The sequence below is a fragment of the Sinohyriopsis cumingii genome, chromosome 12 (assembly GCF_028554795.1).
Source record: "Sinohyriopsis cumingii isolate HCF-2022 chromosome 12, ASM2855479v2, whole genome shotgun sequence".
Taxonomy (NCBI): domain Eukaryota; kingdom Metazoa; phylum Mollusca; class Bivalvia; order Unionida; family Unionidae; genus Sinohyriopsis; species Sinohyriopsis cumingii.
The window spans coordinates 45,305,008-45,327,090 of record NC_142972.1 but is presented as its reverse complement, the minus strand read 5'-3'; the positions used below and the strand labels follow the sequence as shown (position 1 = coordinate 45,327,090).

Sequence of the window (22,083 nt, the reverse complement as noted above, 5' to 3'; positions counted from 1 at the left end):
TGGATGACAACTTCAGCCAGTAGGGCAACAAAACACAATATTTAGGTCACATTATATACCACAAGATCTTGATTACACAAAGTCTAGAACTGAAATAGTTAAGAATTAAAAGTACTTGAAATTTCTTACAATGAGAAATGTAAACAAGGATTCATTAACAAATGTTTCCAATTAAATACTTTCATTCATTATAAATTCTCATTGAAATATGTCATCATTCAAACAAATTTATGACAGGTATCCAATAAAGTACATCAGTCTGGACACATGCAGTGAATCAAATCATTTTTGGATATTTTTGTTAGGTGTTATGTATATTGTCTGAATTAGTAAAGAAAAACAGAGCCTGATACAAAAACCAATCAGCACACTGATGATACCAAATATTTTCATACATAATAAAGAAAACCTGAAATACAAAAACAATAATATTTTTGTATGTGGCAACAATAGAATGGTGTACATGGTTTACTATTCATGGTTTAAGTATATAATTTTACTAAAAAACGTAAAACTGGCCAGTTGTTCTAATTTATATTGTTCTATTTTTGAGATATAAAATCCATCCTCTCTTGCTCTTCTAACCAGAATATTATTTATTTACAGAAAATGACTGCTAACCCTCTATATACATAAACAGAAAAATGTCTGTTAATCCTCTATATAAATAGAAAAATAGCTGTTAATCCTCTATGCATAAACAGAAAATTGTGTTGTGGCCCATATATATCCTAAATAAGCACTATTGCAAAGACAAAAACAAAAATAAAAATAAATAAATATCTACATGCATTTTCATATATTAATTCCATGGCAATTATTTTATGTACTGTTTGACAAGAATGTCTAAAACTAATATTATGTATATATTTGATAAAGACAACTGACAACAATTTCAAGTTTCATAAAAAGGTAATGTAGTAAAAGTTATGAAAGCTATCAGTATTATTATATATTAAAAGAAATAAAACAGAAGATACCCCCTCCCCTTTCAAAGCTACTATAATTCAAAATCATGGAATTTATTTCAAATGAATAACTTTGCAATTTTCTCTCTATAAACATATCAGAGCAAACACACCTAGTATAACATTACTGACCCTTGTATATACACACATTTACATGAAGATTACTGTCCCTTGCATTATACACAAGTTTACATGAACCATACTGCCCCTTGCATTATACACAAATTTACATGAACATTACTGATCCTTGCATTATTCACAAATTTACATGAACTATGTATGCTTCATAAATTCAATAAAGAATAAATAGCTTTTTCTTTAATAATAAGACAGCAAAAACAAAAACATTCAATTAATTGTGTTAACCTGATACAAGATAACACAAAGACAGCTTCTTGAAACAGGTAGATCTATTTTATGAATGTATTCCAAATAAAAAATATTTCTACAATTACTCCACAACATCTTTACACCTCTCTGCTAAGATACCTTTTCTTCACAAACGTTTTTATCTTGATTCCTCAATCGATACCTGCAAGCTGATGTATGGATATATTGCAGTGTTGGGGCAAAGTAATGGAAAGTATATTCTACTGCAGTAATTAACAAATATTTCTTGTCTGAAAATATGGCACATATTTTATAAAAATGTTTCTAGATTCTCCTGGTAGTAGGATGTTAAACAACATCACAATTATTTTAACATTCCATCTACCAGATTCAAAATCTCTTTTGTCAAGTCACATGCTTTTGTTGAGTGCTCATTTGTGAAGAAATCTGCAGGAATGGATGGGATGCAAAATCGGTCTGGATATCTCATACGAGTATGTTCCCCAACAAGGCACTGAAGCTGTCTTGCTAACTTGATGAGGTTAGTATTACTTAATCCACTGGCAATTGAGACAAGGTCATGACTGAATTGCATAACATTGTTTCCATCAATGGCAAATCTTGCTGCTTTCAGTGACTTCTCTGAAGCCTGAAATAAACATGGTACAGCTTAATAGAAGTCCATAATATTCTGGATATCAGATACAAAAGTACAAAATTAAAATAAGACTCAACCAAAAATAATCCTGTCAGGTCACTCAGATCTGTAGAAATTTTATAAATATATCAAGTCAAACAATACTGTAAAGAGTAATGAAATTTACTGTTTGGAACACGGATGCAAGGCCAAGCACTGTGAAATGTTTCACCCTTGCACCTGTTGCATGACTTATGTCTATGAAGATAGTGCCTTGTTGAGGAGACATAATTTCTCTGCTCCTTTCCAGACAAAAAGTGGGAACTCTAGCAGAAAAAGTAATAAAACCATGCCCATGTTGTTTCCTCAGTTAAACATTTTATCTCTCAAACTGACAACTGTGATGGATGTATTGAAAGTGCAAATGTTTCATGTGTTTGTAAATGTTCTAATAAAGACTACATGATTGTTTAAAGAATTTGTTAAAATGTAAATAATGATATCACCCTGAGTGGCCAATCAAGAACTAATATACTGAATTTAGGGATAAATAAGAAGGTATAGGACATAAAATTAGGGATGAAATAGACCAAGTAAGACTTATACATACATACATATATATATATATATATATATATATATATATATATATATATATATATATATATATATATATATATATATTTGTAATTTCTTAAACAAATTGTCAAATGAGAATCATTTAGACAACTTTTTGTTAGTAAATAATTATGATTTATGGGTTTTCCATAAAGAAAGGTAAACAGCAGGTGGTGGGCTCTTAGTTTATGTCAAAAATGGTATTAAAGCAAAACAACGTGAAGGTCTAGAACTGAATGAATTTGAGTCTGTTTGGATCATAGATTTCTCCATAAAATCTCTATAAAATTCTAAACCCTTTCTTACTGACTTCATATATAGTCCATCTACATCACAAGTACATTGGAATACATATTCTGAATTGGAAACAGAAAACATTCTGAATGATGACAAAGAGTAATAATAATAATAATACTGTATTTATAGAGGGTGATTCATTAGTCAATGAATATTTTCCCCTGAGGCCCTCTGAAGGAGAGTATAGCAATGGCAATAATTACTGTTTATTTTAGCATGTTAAGTATTAAAGTACTAAATTCCATTATCTATTAGAAAAACATACATGTTCATTATATCTCTTCTGAAATACTGTCATATTTTCAGCAGATTTTACATGTAGTGGAAGCTTGTTCCACAGAACATTAAATTCTTGGTGAAATAAGCAAGGATTTACTAAATAAACAGATATGTCTGAACTGAACTGACTTTATGGAAGTTTTTGGAATAATCCAATCAATTAAGGAACCAACTTATGTTTCTAAAGTTTATATTCCTAAGATTGGATTGTGTGACTACTATGCCCTTCTTCTTACACAAAAATATAGCAGAAAATGTCAGGAAAGGCATGTCCATAATCATTTTCTTACAGATCATTTAAACATTTTAACAAATCAGATTTTCAGATTTTCTGATGGATTTGTAACAGATTCCTTGGGATACTGTGGCAATATCTGATGATGTAGATGATATCTTAGATAAATGGACAGAATTAAACATGATCATCAACAAGGCTGGATTACTTCAGAGATATTAGATGCCATTAAAACAAGAGACTGCTTGAAAGCCTCAGGTAGTAAAGTGTATAAAAGTTGGATAATTAAAATGTTACTGAAGAAAAAAAAATCCAAGGACAAGACATATTCCATCTCTGAACATTAGCCAGGAATGCACAAATGACCATTTACAAATTGCAAATTTATTTAATGATTCATGTGTGAATGCGGCCTCAAACTTGGGGAACCTAAAGTTGTATCAGAGACTCATATCTCAGAAGATTATGTTCTGAAAGGTTCTCAAAAGATGATAGATTTGAAATTCCTGAAGTTTCACTTTTGTTTTAAAATATCTGCAAAACATGGATATTACTAAATCAACATGAATTCATATGATCAGCCCAAGGCTTTTGAAAGCAGCAGCATCTATTACAGAGACAACTGCATTTATATGTAATCATAGTCTAAAGATGGGTAAACTTCAAAGAAACTCCACTCTACAAAGCAGGGACAATCTGGTTTGAGGCAAAATTATTCCCATGAAGTAGCACAATATCAATGGTTGACACATGGCTGCTGACTTTAGATGAAGGGAAGTCAGTTGGGAGTGTCATGGTTGATTTTGCTTAAAAGCGTTTGATCATGAACTTCTAGAAAAATGTAAAATCTACCTTGTGGTGGCACAGCTCACAAATAGTTGACTTCATATCAAATTTCAGAAAGTGACTTTACATCGACATGTATCAGAAAATAAAAGAAAAAAATGTGGTGTGAAACAGGGATCTATACTAGGACCAGTTTTATTTGTTATTTTCATAAACAATGATCTATATGCTGATGATATTATTTTCTCTGATGAACACAGCTGCAAAACTGAGTTTTAAAATAATCTTCAGATGGCATTAAACAAGCTAAAAATATGGTGCAATGAAAATAGCATGATTATAAATACAGAAAAAACAAGGTTTCATTAATAGCAACACAGCAAAAAAGAGCAAATTTAAAGACAGATGACCTGAGCCATTTCAATAATAATGAAAAACTGAAAGTGGTTTCCAAGAACAAAATTCTTGGTATTCTTGCTGACAGTTACAAGTTTATTTTGGTCTGATCATATAAATCTCATTTCACAGAAAACAAACTCCTTTCATTGACTATTAAGAAAAATAAAGTATTTCATTCTAAATCAGTATTGTGTCACTTTTACAAGAGCTACATTCAGTCTAATTTTGACTATTGTAACATCATATGGGGAAATGCTTATGATGTTAACATTAAGAAAATATTCTGCCTGCAAAGACAAACCTGTACAATAATACTAGAAAGGCAACCTTGAAAAATTATGAATATGCTGATACTTCAAACATCCTAACTTTTTAAAAATGACTTCAGCTTTGGAAAGTCAAATTGATGTATAAAGTTTCTTTCAAGTCTTCCCCTGGTTACTTGGCAAATATTTTAAATGCAGAGAAACCAGCTGTACTCTAAACATTAGATCGATGACAACCTAAACTTCCTAATTCCAATACCAAAGAAAGAATTATTTAAAAACAGTTTCCATTTCTCTGCCTGGCCATTAAATTAAATATTATCCCAAAAGAAATCAAAGACTCTTCTATCATACTAGCTTTTCACCATGGGTATACTGAATGGATGAAATCTAAATCTAAATTAATATCCCATGGCTTAATCACCTCCTCCAGATACATATTTTTATAAAAAGTATTTGTCAGTATGTGTTATGCAGGAATTTAACTTTGACTAGTGAACACTGTTGGTTACTTCATCTGTTAGTGTATGTACAATTTACATCATAGTTAACTAGTCTGGGTCTGTAATATCTATATACATTGTTAATGTGAACATGTATGTCTGAGATGGATAGAGATTGATGCACTCTGTATATCTCTACACATTACCTTGAAGGCCACAAGATAGATTAGTTCTCTTTTGTAAATAACTGAATTCCTCTCATTAAATAAAGTCTTTATTATTGTTTATTATTATCATTATTTTTATCATTATTATATCTGGTTATAAAATTAGCACCAAAATCAACTACAGAACAAAGAAGACAACTGTTTTCTATATTTCTGCTCTCCTCTTTGAAGGGAAAACTGACACCAAAGTTGCTATTTTACTTTTGTTATTAATGCATTTTATCGAAGCAAAATGGTATCTGGGTAATCATGCTGTGAAATCAATGCAGGCCAAATGAACTTTGCCTTTTGGACCTGTTTGGTTGAAGTGACAAACTCTTTGTTGACTATTTCACTTGATTAAGCCCCCTTAGCATGGACACTAAGCATTGAGAATCTCCAATAAACATACATTTTTAAAAAAAAACAACAAGAGTGGATGGCTCAGCTCCCCATTTTCATAATAAAGGATCCTACTTTTTCTATAATCAGAAAAAAATTGTTGACAAGATGTTTGGATTGCTGACAGTACATTTCAGAAATGGTCTGTACACATTCGGTGTTTTTAATTGTTTATACCCAGCACAATAATGGCTAGAGATTCATCTGCAAAGGTTTTGTGTAGCATGATATGCTAATTTACTTTCTGGCTACTTAATAAACCCATCATGCTCTTCTGTTTCATGCTTTTATTTAGTGAAAATAGAATATAGCTTTAAATAGTATTCATTATTGTAGTTTTCTGCCTTGCATCTTCCTTGCAAATATGCTGCAGATATTCTTACCCTTTAAAATACAACTTTAATTTGATGTGGAACTAACTAATGATGTCGTATGAGCATAGAGTATCTTTATTCCAATAACACCTGCAAGTAACAAACTGAATTATTATGATGCAACCTTAATTTAATAGTATACTATATCAATGAACAGAAATATATGGCATATTAAGGACTTGTTATTTAAAAAAAAAAAATTTTATACCGAGAACACAACAGCAACTTCTATTACTGCTATTTACTTAAAATGACAGTACTTCCATATAAAACAAGACAAAATTATACAATTATTGGTAATTTTGACTTATAATATTAATTTTGTGCTTTAAAGAGACATAAAAATAGATTGGAACAAAAATTATTAGTGACGTGCTTTAGAAGGTTACAAGCCACATGCCTATTTATTAAACATTCCCAAAAATACTAATTTGTGACAACAAAATATCCCAATTCTCATGATGGATGGCTCAGAACTTTTATTGCTGGGATCATAGCTGATGTCGTATAATTTTGTAAATGCAACCTGTCTCACAGATTTTTGCGGATCAGTTTGATAACTATCTGCTGAAAATTAACTTGCACCAATTTACAAATCTCTGCTCACTATTGTTATGAGAGTTACTGTCCTTTTTGACTTCTGTCTGAATACAGTCTGTGATAGAATCTTTTGAATACAATTATTGCCTTTTCTGACTTCTATCTGATGATGATGGAATCTTGTGAATGCAACCAGTCTCACAGTTTTCAGTGGATCAGTGTATAATTTGGTGCAAATTATGTTCAACATTTGATCATGCACATTGCAACAAGTAAGTTTGCTCCAATTTGTTTAAGGTTATTGTCTTTTTTGTCTCAGCTAAATGCAGTGTACAGTATGACATTCCTTTTTACACTGGTTTTGCAGGTTTTGATGGATTGCTATGATGCTTGGTACATACACATATTTTGGTCATCACGTGTTGACAAATCATTCTGCACCTGCAATTTCTATTGGCATTATTCCATTGTTTTGTCATGCATCTGAATACAATGTTGTTGTTGTTGTCATTATTATTATTATATTATTATTATTATTATTGACTTTCAGAATGATAACAAGGCATTTACTCTCTTGTATGTAATTCAGCAAGTTTTAGTTAATTCCTGGTAATACATTATTTTAATGCCTTAAATTATAATTATAGAACATCCTTATGACACTTAAAACTATTGGCTAATTGCCATGCCATAACTATTATATATCAACACCAGAGTTAAAACTAAAGTAGATCTAACTTGTATAGCACAGTAAACACTGGTACTGCTATGACCTTAAACAAGGTCACAGCCTGGTCCCACCCCACACACACAGTTCAGATATCATGCTGTGCCAAAATATGGAGATAATGTCAGACTTAGAAGTCTAACTGTGCTAAATTCAAAGCAAACATTAAGTTGCATTAAGAATTCAGCAATCCTCCATCTTTGAACATTAGACACTCACTTCCACTCAAAAATATTCAGGCCTCTTTATTACCCCACCTCACCCACTAGTGAAAACTGTTCTAAGAGTTTGGTATTTATACATTGATCGAGTCCTTGTGGAAAAATTAAATTGGAAACAGATGGATGGATTGAAAACATCAACTGTATGATATGCCTTCAAAGACTGATCATACTTTGTACCAAAGTTTACAGTAATCCACCAAAAACTGTGACAGTCTAGTCAAGATAAGAAGATCATCTCACATGATGCATCCAGATCTAGTATAAAATGGCCAATAATTGTAAACAAATCTCACAAGCACATTGATTTAAATGTCAATATACACAGTATACACCTTTACTCTGATGACTATAACAGATGCCAGTTTTACAGCAATATATGCAACAAATGCTATGCGAGATGTATTAACAAAACTGTGTGACAGTAAGATGGATATACAGATGGAAGAAGAGACAGACTGATTAATCATATGTCCTCTGTAAGGTAGGAATATGAAAACTATTTATATCTCAACAAAGCTGTACAATTTGTTTGCAGCCACCTGCTTAGAATAAGAGACATTAAAAAAGCAACTTGTCCTTACCTATCTTATTTGCTAGTTCTGCTTTTGCTATCATAGCTTTCTTTCTTTTCTAGTGTATAATGTCTAAGTCAGACCCTGAAGAATGCAGCACTTGTAGTAATGTTTATTTAGGTATGATTGCACTGTAACCCAACAGAGGAGCTCATAGAATTAATAGTGGATATCAAGCAGTCTTTTTTCTCAAAGTGAATGATAAGTAAATCTGTAGCTGCGGGGGGGGGGGGGGGCAGATTGGAGCAATGCATTTCCTATTGCATCACTTACAAAAAGGTCTCCATCAAGCATGAAATCATTGGAAGTTCATTGCCATCTAACCTAGGTAGAGAATTTGCCAATCCTGCTTAAAAAGCACCTGAAGTACTGTGACAGTACATCTATCCTCATTGACAAACAAACCATGAATACTGAGACTGCAGGAGAGCTATGATGATGAGCCATGATGTGGAACTCCACATTCTGTGATGAATCTAAACAGTTATTATGAGAAGGTGAAAAGTACTGATGTACAGCTAATCCCTCCTCTGACTGAAGCCACCCATCACTCATACTATCTGGTCGGGAAATGGAGAGACATAATGAAGGAGCTTGTTGTTCAACTTCATTGTGAACAAGTCAAGCACTGGGTTTCCCAAATGATGAAGAAGTGTTTCATGTCTGAATCATAAAGAGACCATTCTGTAAGGACTGCTAGTCCCCATCTGGACATACTGTCTATAAGAATATTTATACAGCCTGAAAAGTGATGGATTCGAAGAGTCGACCCCAAAGATGCTGCCCAAGGGAGAGGCTCTTGACTTCCAAGGATAGACAAGGGGTCATGAGTGCTCCATAGATGTCTCAGATATGGACAACATGTTTGTGCAAAAATGACACAACAATGTCTTATGCACCTAATGCACCACTGGAGTTGCTAGAAAACTGCCAGTATTTCTTGGTTGTTGATATTAATGTAATATTCTTTACAAAACAACAAACACTGCAGGACTACCCCTTCAAGTTCTAGATGACCACCCTGGCCTGAATCTGTTGCATTGGTGTACAGGAAGAAGTGAGATTCCAAGGCATAAACCAGAAACCTGTTCTGATTTTGCCACCAACTTGGGTGGTGATGAAATTCAGATTCTCTAGGTATCTCAGCATGCAGTTGTATTCATTAGAAGCAAGAACACAAGAGGTTGCTTATAAATCATTCCTAGGAAACTAAGCCAGACTGCCACCTCCCAAGGGAAGGGATAATAAGGATTGTAGACTTTGTTCTCTTTCCACTCCAGCCTCCATGGAGACATGAATTCCTCCTACAAAAGACTGAATGAGACAACCTTAAACTGATCGGAATAGAACACTATAGTAACAGGTAAATGAGGAATGAGTTCCAAAGCGTTGAGGTCCCTACCAATTGGGAAATAAAAGAGTCCAAGGTGCAAGGGATTCAGGAGTCAAGTGGGCAAATGGACTCTTAACAGCAAGTGGAAACCAGAGACTGAAGCATACATAAGGGAACAGGTCAAGTGTTCTGCTGTCTGGCCAGTTTTGGACATAAATCTTGGACATGTAGATGGCAAACTTTAGTTTGATGCCTTGTCCAAAGTTTTCTCTCTATCACCTGACCTGTAGGGTAAGATGAAGATGGGGACTACAAAAGAGGTGAATGGTCAGACACAACCATGTTTTCTGGGAACTCATCCATGTCTATTGCAATTAAAAATCTGCCATCCAGTTTTTGGAACTATGTGGAAGACTGGACTATCCCATATTACTTCCCTTCTTTGAGAAGAGGATTTCATGATTGCAGATTTATCATCAAATGGTTTAAATTAAACAACACAAAATATCAAGCAAAATCAAAGAAAAAAGGCAAATGGAGACAATACTCACCCTGTCTAGCTTGGGGTCCAGGTGGAAGTGCCACTGGTGGGGGGTTATGATTGCAAACCACCAAAGCCTGTTCCTCTAAGAAATTTAATATTTGATTAAAATATTTTACTTAGCCAATTAAAATAGAATTGAAAAATTGAACCAAGTGAAAATTTTCTATAAATTTAACATGTGTATTTTTTATTGATTGCACTTGAATATGGTTACATGTAATGATTGTCAGTGAAAACTGATATCAGGTTTCAAGGTTAGAGTTGACAGTAGAATGCAAGTTCCCAGGTAATGCATGTGCATGTAGAAGAAAATAAGTAAAACTGAGGTTTTAATATATTTCACAGACTAAAAATAACAACAAAATAATTACAGTAATTTAAGAATAAGTGAACAGTCAAATGTTTTATCTATTAATGTATATGTGCTGAAACATTTACAAATAATAAATTACACCTTCATTTCTAAAGAACTGCAGGATGTTTTAATAGAGGCATTTTATGTCAGGGCATGTGTGTTGTATTAATGTTACATTTTATGTTTATTATGTGCTTTTATCTGTTATATTTCAGTCAGACTTTAAGAAAAATGTACCTGTGATTTAGAACTAATGTTATAGTGCATCAATAATTTCCCTTATTTCAGTTAATGATGCACTGACTATCAAATGAACAGGCTTTTCCTGAACATGTGAAAACTCATTTGTCTCTAGGAGTCCTTTGATTTTAATTAAATATCTTTCTCTTAAGTTTTTTCCTTTATACCATGACCCCACCAACTGTGCTTCAGTTACTAAAAGTGTGCAAGATGAAATCTGTCTGTGATGTTTGTGATTGAGCTGTAGAGTGTTCTAGACAGACAGGGAAAGAAACTGATCATAATCTCAAGATACAACCATGGCTTTGATGCTCAAGATACAACCATGACTTTGATGCTCAAGATACAACCATGACTTTGATGCTCAAGATGCCATAAAACAGAGAAACCTAAGTTTATCATGGCTCATTGCTGAACATCAAGCAGCTTTTATGATATAAAACAAAAACTAAAGCAAGCATGAATTGTAAGTGTATGATATTCATCTTGAAGAAAAGGATGCCAATGTGGGATGCAGCCTAGTGACAATATAAAAGAGCAACAATGTTCATTCATTTATGTTCAACAGCTCATAAGTTAATGAGCTGGATGGAAAATGCTATTGCAACCTGAAATATTGGCCTGTAATGTTAGCCATTAAGGTAGACCCACATCCCCCAATCATGGTACATGACAAAGACATGAAGAATTATAATTCCTTGATTTCAAACAGCTTATAATATTAAAGAATAGAAAGGAAAGTATGAAGGAAAACTGAATATAATGACCCATGATTCTGACTTTCTAGATAGGAGCAATGCACTATGGTATACGATACTCCACTAATATTGATTATTTAGTCTTAAAGTTCTCTTACTTATAGAGAAGAAAGGTAAGTGTCATGGAAAACTTAAAATACTGCCGGTAACCACTACCTAGAAGATACAAGACCCTAAGAGACTTTCTAATCTTTAACAAGTTAACAATAAGGTTATACTTAAAGACTGGAATCGAAAGCAAGAATGGAAAAGTGAAAATATTAAATCATGACCTTGACCCTAAATATATGAACCCAAAAGTGGAAGGCAACATACATTCTAATAATGTACAAGAATGCTACCATTATCAAACGAACTGGAAAGTGACATGGGAAACTTAAAATAGTGAGCCATGACCCTGACTTTAGAATTGGACTCTTCATACATCTTTGTATAATGATGTATAAATATCTCCAAAGGCTCTAAAGTTACAGCATAGGCCAGAAAGTACACGGGAAAATGTAAAATATAAGCCTTATATCTTAATCTTAAATGGCTTGAACAACTATATAGCACAAAGGAAAGTGTGAGGGAGGGCAAAAATATTGAGTGGATTATCTTCATCTTGAAGACAACACCTGCCCCCAATCTAACTGCTTAATTAAAAACTGACTTTAAAGATGTAAAGAAGAAAGTGTGAAACTTAAGCTCCAATGCCTTGAAGGCATACCCATGATGATGTACATTCCACACATTCTAATAATGAGGTATGTGTTTTATCTCTTAATCTCCAACAGCTTTTAAGTTATAGAGCAGAAATGAGAGTTCCTAAATTATAGAATGGCATACACAAGAAAATACTATATCCTCAGCCTTAATCAAAAAGGCTGGGAACAAAGGATTTTACAAATAAAATCAATTTACAATTACAATATGTTGCAATTACACAGAGTAACTGCAACAGTCTATCAAAAGTCTCTCAGGTCTAACCCTTTAAACTTATGTTGAAACTTTTTCTGGCACTTTGATGGATGATATTAGTCTGCAAATATGTGACAATATGATTCCTCTTACTATGTTGTATATACTTACCTGATAGAAGGACAGACAGGAGAAATGTGGAGACTATATTCATTGCTTTTTGCAAAATGGCAGGCAACAAATGATTTTGCAATTAAAATCAATGATTTTACAATATGTTTGTATTAGACTGAGGAACTGCAACAGTTTACCATAATTCTCCAATGATATAATGGCATTCCACATTTAAATAATGTTACAAATTATTCAGGCATTCTAACTGATGATATTAGTCACCAACTAAATGAGAAAAGGATTGTGACACTTTGTTGCATATACATGTACTTACCTGGTGACACTGGTAGCAGACCCAGTTGTGCAGTCTAAGAGCTTCAGCAGTTTTGAGAGTTTCTTTAGCTGCAACAAGGTCCAACACCGCTTGTTTCTGCCATCGCTGTGCCTCTCTGGGTTGAGGTGATGGTTCAAAAGAGAAACCTGAACATGAAAAGTCTGACTCACTGTAAGACTGGTACTGATGTCTGTGTTTGCTGGCTCTCCTTCCCATGGAATCAAAGAATGAGTCCCATTTACTATTTTTCTTCTGTGATGTTCGCTTTGAATGACTTCTTCTTCTTGAACTTCCTCTTTCATCAGAAGCATCATCATCATCATCACTCTCACTGTCCTCAAACTGCCCATTTTCAAATTTGTGGATTACATGTTGAATATACTGGAATACTTTGGTGCACAATGTTTCATTCCCAGGATTTTTGTCTGGATGCCACTTCAAACAGAGGCGCTTTATAATTTGTCGCTTTTCTATTTCATCTTTGGTCCATGCCTCCTTCAATGTTTTCCAAATAATGCATTTGGTTTCTTTCAACACAGATGATTCAGGTTTGGATGAAGAAGCTCCTAAAACTACAACACTCAGACTGTCAACCTCCCTTCGTATAAATCTGTACAAAAACGTTGCCATGACAGTCTTTGTCTCACTTCCAAGGTCAATATCATACTTCAAATCTATTTCTGCAGAAAACATACTGGAATCAACCTTTTTCAAAACCTTGGCAAATATAAACACTGGATATTCATTTTCCCATTTATCCTCAATTTCAAAAGCCACAATTTCTCCCATATCAAACAGAATAAAGCTGTTGTCTAGCATGGCATGGAACTTCTCTGGAACATAAGCCCCTAACTCTGGAACAGTCTCCATTCTTTGAAAACTGTTAATGTCAGCTATTTCATAACTGCATATTTCAGCTTCATCAAGAAGCTTTGCAATTCTCTCTGGGCAAGTGACACATTTAGCTATGGTCATTAGATGCACTTGGTCACGTAACAGCTGATTAGTACACATGTTTAAAAGTTTACTAATTGGTAACTCAAGTTTTTCATATAGGTGCTGTTCACTACACAGATGCATTGTGAAATAAAGTTTTGTCTGATTTTTTTCTCTGTTTATCTCAAGCCAATAGATGCTGTTCTCTCTTGTCCCATTAACTTTTTGTTCTCTAAAGTATAAAGATGTCCAAATAGTTTGGACGTGTTGCACACTGATATTAGCAAGATTTGATCGCAAATTTCTCTCTTCAAGTGTTGCATTCTCATTCTGTAACAGTCTCATCAGGCCTATCAAAACTTCTTTGGAGGACAAGAATCTTTGCAATTGTTGGGATTTTTCACTATAGACAAGAGACAGATTTGAATACTCCAGGTCAAGTTTCTTGGTTACAATCTTTGAGAGAAAATCAGGTCTCCATTGATTTGGTAATCTGAACAGTGTTTCTCTCTCATTTTCAACCTCTATTTTTATTTGATTTAAACCACAGAAAAACATCAATTTCTGACAAGCTTCAATTTTCTTCCTGTATACAATGTGGTCTGATACAATCAGATCTCTTGCATTCACCAAGGACCATTTTTCATTTGGCAAATACAAAGTGTCGACCCTGATATTTTGGTCTCCTCCGTTGATTGTACTAAGGCAAGATAGAAATCCCCTGTTTTCACTAAGGCAAGACAGAATTCCTCTGATTGCACTCTGAACTTTGCTCCTTTCATCTGGCAGAAGTTCATTCATCTCACATTTTTTATGAATTAAGTTTAACACCTCTGCATAGTGATTTATATCTGCTCTCTCTGCTGTTCCAAGGTATGTGAAGAGTTCATAGAAGGAACCATAATTCATGGGATATTTAAAAAGATATGGTCTAATTTCTTCTCCTTCACGAATTACATGAGCGGCTTTAATGAAACAATGTCCATCAGGAATAAACAGTATTGGTCTTTTATACAATCGTTCTCTCATTACTTTTTCCTGCATACCATTTGTCTGGAGAAAGTTGTAAATATCTTTCATAAGTTTTTCAATTGTGTCCAAATCACAAAGATATTCATGTGATTGTAGGTCCTTCTGAAGAACTTCACATATGTTTTGTGTGTGGGTGATGACATCCTCCAGGTGAGGCTTAGACAGGATATTTAGTAACTTCTGCTTAGCTGGGGATTTTAGAAATTCCCAATCTGGTAATATTGGACAACAAGTCCAAGCTAAATTTGCATCCTTGGAATAAATTGAACCTGAGAAGGCAATTGGACCCTGTCGATTCTGATGTTGTCTGAAGATATTTCCAAGAAAAGGGTCAACCTCAAAAGGTGGAATGAATTTGATGCATGAAATTCTGCACAAAATATTGTCATTTATCAACTTTTCATGTGAAAATAAATATTCACACAAAATCTTTGATTTCCTGGCAAGTTCATCTGGCAAAGCATTTGATCTCTTGTACTGACTGGAAAGATCTTCTGCAAACTGGCAGAACTGATGAGCAGTTACTTCAGATACCATTCCTGCCAGTTTCATAAACTTTTTCCATTCTTTACCTCTGAAAGGTGGTGGTGGAAATTCATCATCTTTACACATTGCTTTGAATACATCAACAAAAGGACTGAAAAAATCACTTGCCTTTCTCACTGCACAGCCAACAGAAATGAAAGCCCACTGTTTAATCAAAGAGATTACATCTTTCTGTCTTTCAGTGTAACCATTTAAAGGATGTTTCAACAGCATATAATCTCTTATATATTCCAAATGAGATAGCTTATTTTCTTCAGGAACATAAGGAAAATATGGAATAATGAACTTAGAGTAGAATTCCTCATTTGTTTCAACTTCAGTTCCAATGATCCTTAGAAGCTTCAAGAGTTTTTCAATCCTTTTCAAGAAACAAACACCCTGTTGGGACATGAGCTGATTCAAACCATCAGTTGGAATGTTAATAGGTGCTATCACTACTTTTGAAAAGTGTTCCAAACTTGAAATTTCCCCTACATGTGTAACAAAGAGTGGAAGGGATTTTAGTGATTTGATGTATTCAGTGCCATCAAACATCTCTGGTCTCTCCATTTGCTGACAAAAGTACTCCAAAATCACTATGCATTCATCCTTAGACAAATTGTTTTTTCCAAGAATACTTTGTTTATGAAAGCATAAACCTTTCAAGAGATCTGCAGGTCTCTTTGTTTGTGAAACTAATGTCTGTATTATTTTAGGTCCTGCCTCAAACTCGTCTGCCCACCAAAAACTGCACATTTTTGGGAGGGTCAGTTTCTCAAGTACTCTCTTTAGTTCTGGATTTTCAATGCTGGTAGTATCAAACACAGTGTAAGACAAAAACAAAGGAACCAAATGTAACTTTTCTGAATTAGTATCTTCTGTTGGTAAAAGGCACCAATTTTTGTGCTGCTCAAATTCGCTCTTCAAAAACTCCAGTACTGAGATGTCATTTATTGATGGAAACTTTTCCTTAGTCTGGACACTGATGAACTCCCAAAATCTAATTATCCATTGCTTACTCGGAAACTCCTTAGTTGAATGGTTCCACTCAAGGTACTTTTGTCGTTGGAAGATGTCAGCTGGAAGCGTGTGTTTAAGTATAGCCATGCAGTGTTGAATGTCAAGTTTTTGAAACACTCCTGTTTTCCAGATATCCGTTGGACTCACAAGTGGATTTTGAAATTTGCTCTGGAAAAATTTGACCAGCTTTTTATGCAGGAACCTTCCAGCACACCCTATGTGTAAGTCTGCAAACAGTGAGAAATATACAGGATTGTCCTTTGAGAAGACATGTAGAGTATTGTCATTTGCTACAAGAAGGGGTAATCCATCCAGTTGTTTAATAAAGCTCTCACTTCTGGCACAGTAATATAGAAGACTAAGTACTCGTGACATATTTTTCATAACACTTTGACTGAGATCCTTTCCAATCTCTGACATTGTGCAAAAGCACTTGGTACTGAATTGTACTTTCAAAAATTTGATTGCACTATCTGGTGTTAAGTATGAAACATCCAAGCCAGAATCACCCATTGACCGATAAATCTCAATATTACTATGAATTATCTTCATTCTCAAATCTTTGAGTACAGTTGTTACCAGTTTAAATTTTGGCAACGTAGTGTCATTAGTATGGGATGGGTTTCCTGAAATAAGAATTTCCATTGCTCCAGGAATATTTTCTATGTCAAAGTAACATGGAAACACTTGCCCTTTTTCTGTGAATGGCACCCATGTTGTTAAACATTCCTTTCCTTTGTCCTGAACCAATGGAAAGACATTTTCTTCATTGTTTATGATGTATCTGTACAAATATTGTGTAAGTTCTTTCCAATAATCACCATCTGCCTTTGCAAAATATGGGAAAAACTTGTAGTAAGAAGTCAGATGGCTTTCCATTGCTCTGTTCTGTGCAACATCACCGGGACAAAAATTCCTTTTCATGCACTGGATTAACCTAACATAGGCTCGACTCACTGCATGCTGCAAAAGCAATGTGTTCCATGTAGTTCTGACATCCATTTCATCCCGCCAGAGGTTCCTCCTACCTTCATCATCCAATACAAAATATCCATTTACATGAACTGGTAACCCTGTATAAATTGGCAAGGGAAGATTGCAGAAGGCTTTTCCTTTTACAGTGGGGGGACAGTAATAAAATTCTGATGTTGAACGAAGCCCAGCTACTCCACCTATAGGCAAACACTTTATAAATCCTGCTTTCAAGGATTCCACAATTTCACTTGGACAATAGCCAAATCCAATGTTTTGGAAGATATGCCATGTCTGTGACACCCCTTCAGTGTCTTCTATCTTCATAACATAGTCTGTTTCATGTTTGGAAAGCAGAACATCAGTAACATTTGAAACATTTTTCTTGGCATGCTTGAAAAATGCTGTGCGTTTTTTAATATCCTCCTCTGTCAGACATGCCTCTACTTTATATTCTGTCTCAACTCTTCCGTCTTCATTTACTCTTGAAAAAACAATCTTTGTGACATTTTTGACAAAAAGAAAAGCTGCAAATATGTCCTCCTTGAAACTTTCCAATAATTCATCCATTTTTGAAGTTGATACTATGCCGGTTGAAAATTTTGAAACCCCAGACATCTGTTTATTTCGCAAAGGGAATCTAAATATTGTACCAATTTTACTTGAAAACATTTCATTTTCAAGGTAGCCATCAAATACATTTGAACAAGACTCTCGTATCTCCTCTAAATCAACATATCGCATTCCTGGGTGTTGAAGGGTGACCTCTGGTATATACTGACACATAGGATCAAAGAAACACAATGTTTCACCAGTTTCTGGACCTTTTGTGAGAAAGGAAGGTACATCTGTCAAGTGATAAACTACATTAAATCCAACTCCATATTGGCCTGACTTGAATCTGTCATTCTGTTTGCTACCAAGACCTAGTTTCTGGATTCCCTCTAAATCAGCTTGTGTAAATGAGCTGTTATTGTAGACACACAGAGCTGGACCTTGCAAAGGAGCAAAACATTCATCAAATATCTTATTTGTTCTCAACTGACGATAATCTTTGATGAAGTGTACTTCGGTTGCATTTGCATCATCAGCATTCTGAAGAAGTTCTTTCAAAATTCCAAAGTCAAGAGGGTATTTATTTAAAATCCCATTAAGACGATTCAGAAGATCTTCATGCTGACCAAACTCAATCTTCCTGCTGCAGTTATGCAATACTTGCTTCCTTTTTGTTTTGATACCCAGTGTTTTCCCCTCATACTCTGATATCTCAGGATGCACAAAGCTCATCTGCTTTCTTGATGTGACAGCCCGATCATCAAAACACAGCTGTGACACTGGTGTTAAAACACCATCACTATCCAAGGCAATAATTTCCAGATCAGAAATTGTTTCAATTGTTTTGCATAATAATGATTCAGCCAGGCAGTGAAGAAGATTCAAAGCAAGTTTCAATGTATGTTCTGGAAGTTGTTCTTTGTTCCATTTTTCTTTCATTAAACAAAGAACTTTACAAATATCAGTGGGAGGAATAGTAGACTTCACTCCTACTGCAGAATAAAAATGTTTGTACAAGTCAAAATCATTGACTCTGTAAAACTCTGGCTTGCAGTCCCACTTATGCTGTGAATATGACTGGCATGGCATCACAAACTTGTCTTCAACAAACACGACCAGAGAGTCTTTAAATTTTTTCAATCTTTCTTTGACCCATTCTTTCGAACTTAATCTGTTGAAGTATTCATAGATATATTGGCAAACACGTTTGCTATGTGTCAAAAGGTTTAAATCTCCTTGTTGCTCTTGAAGGGTTTCTGAAATTTCAAGTAGCTGTTTTTCAACAATTTCAAAAGTCTGCACATTTTCACCAATTTCTTGCAGACCAAGTTCAAAGCATATATTTAATGTATCTGATTGCTCATCATTAACATCAATCAATAATTCGAAGCATGATATAATTTCAGGGCTATGATGCCGTTGTGAGAACATTTGGTCTGCTCTAGTATAAGTAACTGACAATTCTGATTCTTTACTGTACATATATACACCCTGTTTCAGCTCTTCTTCAGCTTTCCATTTAAAAGGCCATTCTGGTGGCTTTGGCATCATTGGCAGAAAAGCAATTTTACTGATCTTGGACAATGTCTCCTTTTCCAGTAACTCTGCTCTCTTTAATTTGTCAAGGTATCTCATCACAGCTCTGTACCTTTGTAATGATTGCTGAGTGACAGTGTTTGCTAAAACTGCAACAGACCAACATCTGTCCTCAAGCAACTCTGTGGTTATTTTTGATTTCATCATGCCCCAATCTGTAAGTCCTTCCAGAACAGCTTTTGTCCTGAATGCTTCAACTGGAAATCTTCCATCATCATTTGAGAACATGCTAGCAATATCTCTTTGAGGATGGATCAGTTCTTTTGGCATTCGTAAATCACCATTTGGTTCTGTTGGTATGCAGGCTGTATGTTGTGCTTCCTCATTTATGTCATTGTCTCTTTCTCTGAGGATATACAGAGTCATTTCATTTCTCTCTTTCTCCCGATTCTTCAAAAATTCTGACCTAGTGTTAGGAAAGAATATATCTATGATGAAAGATTTTCGTGTCACAGTCCTTTCTGTGATCTGCCTCTTGTGGTTTTTTGCAATGAGATCACGGATATGTTCTGGAAGATTAATGACAACATCAGTTTTTTTCTCCTTGAATTCTGACAGTATGTTCAATGCTATTTTGCAGATCTTTTCACTTGTTGTGAGTGTTTTTTCCAGGAACAGACAATTTGAAAAGGCTGCCCAGCCACGATCACCTCTAAATATTTCCCAGTTTTCAGTCACTAACCTTTCATAGAAGTTTTTTTCCAGGCTTGAGACTGATGATCCAAATGGCCATAGCTGAAAGCAATTATAATTCACAGATACATCAGATGCCTTGCTGAGATATTTCAGGAGATGTAAATATGCACCACACACAGCATCTCCCAAAAGAGCATCATTCCACTCGCTTTCAACAGACACATTTTCATCCTGTGTGGACACTCTTAGCTGCTTTCTATCTGAAGTTACTGCAAATGTGGCATTGATATGGACAGGCAGTGTGGTTGTCAGTGGCAATGGAAGAAAGCAAAACAAGTGACTCTCTTTGTAAAACCCCAAAGGAGACTGGTCAACACTTCTTGGTATGATATGATTATTTTCGTCTTTATCAATCAACAATGCAACAGCTCCAAGGGGTACAACGCTTTTCTTCATCTTCCCCATTAACCGCAGACACTCATTTTTTCCACTTGTCCATGAAATCAACCAGTCAGTCTCCACATCACCTATTCCTTCATCCATTTCTTGTATCACATGCAAAACCTCCTTTTTGACTGACGTTCTTATGGACATTTTCTGTACTGCCTGTAGTTGATTGGAACTTAAATGTGTATTGCTCTTACAAAGTTCTGTCATTCTTTCAAGCACACACTTCCTTTCTGACAATAAATGACTTATCGGAAAAGACCTGTCAATAGAATATAACAATTTCATCTCTGCTGGATCTGTAGATTCTTTAGGAAGATGGAACAACTTCACCTTAACAACATTCTGTGTAAATAATAATATGCTTCCTCCATATTCCATGAACTTTCTCAGCAGTTCAATGCAGTCTTTTTTCAGGTATGGATATGGTTTTATTTCACTCCTGCTGGTAGTTCTGAATGGAAATCTAAATAAAGTGCCTTTGTAGGGATCTTGAGCATCCTCTCTTAGGGTGCAGCCAAAAACTTTTTGAAATGGTTTGAATTGATGATCCAGCCTCTTAAGAAGTTTACGGTTTTTTTCAGAATTAAGATTTATCCTCAATCCTGGCCTTGGTCCTGGTAATGCTTTTCCCAGATGAGTCTTGTGAGGATCAAAAATAACTATGTCATGACCTGTGACTAAACTTGGGACATCAGTTAGATTGTACACAGAGCAAAACCCTAGTCCAAACTTTCCTATCTTTGTTGTATCATTGGCTTTTGTGGCTCCACTTAGTTGAGTGAGATTTTTCAGGTCTTCAGAGGAAAATTCAGCATTATTATAAGCCCAAAGAGCTGGCCCTTGACATTCAGCCATTCCGACATCTAACAATCTTGTCAGAGCATCATGATTTTCTCGCTCATCATAAAGAAAACACACTTCTGTTGCACAGGCATCATCTGCATTTTGTATAATTTCTTTTGGAATAGAAAATCCATCTGCATACCCCTCTTCCAGCAAGTTATGTATCCTTCTTGTCAATGGCTCTTCCTGTCCCCATTCCTCAAAACCCTCAGCATCTGAAACCAGATTCTGTGAAAGGGATTTAATTCCAAGCTGCTGGGCAGTTGTGATGGATACATCTTTATGGATGTGGAACAGACCCTCTTCCTCACTATATCCAGCTTCACTTAGCCATGTTTGGTCTGATGAGTATATACACTCTGTGCTTGGTTTTAATATCAATTTGGAATCATCTTCTGTTTGAACAGGAAAGAGTATTTTACAACTTTCTTCATCGGTCAACTGGTTTGCAAGTTCTTTCAGAATTTCAAGAATTCTTATTATCAGCTGTCTATCATGTTTAACTTCATCATAAATATATGGACATTTTCTGATAGTCTGATATTTTCCATTCACTTTCTGTTGAATATCCAGCAATACATCAGCTGTAAGATCACAGTGGAACCCATCCACTCAAATAATCTCTGATAATGTGACA

At 34.8% G+C, this 22,083-nt stretch overlaps 1 protein-coding gene across 1 annotated transcript in view; it reads right to left on the bottom strand.

Annotated features, from left to right (window-relative positions):
- Nucleotides 1-650: 650 nt before the first annotated feature.
- LOC149786366 (sacsin-like) overlaps nucleotides 651-22,083 on the bottom strand; it is a 76,278-nt gene continuing 54,845 nt past the window's right edge. The window contains exons 9-11 of the mRNA XM_089975928.1: nucleotides 15,272-22,030; nucleotides 12,882-15,061; nucleotides 651-1,947 (exon numbers count right to left, since the gene is read on the bottom strand). Of these exons, the coding sequence (XP_089832054.1) occupies nucleotides 1,663-1,947; nucleotides 12,882-15,061; nucleotides 15,272-22,030 (9,224 nt within the window). The 3' untranslated portion in view covers nucleotides 651-1,662. The remainder of the gene's footprint in view (nucleotides 1,948-12,881; nucleotides 15,062-15,271; nucleotides 22,031-22,083) is intronic.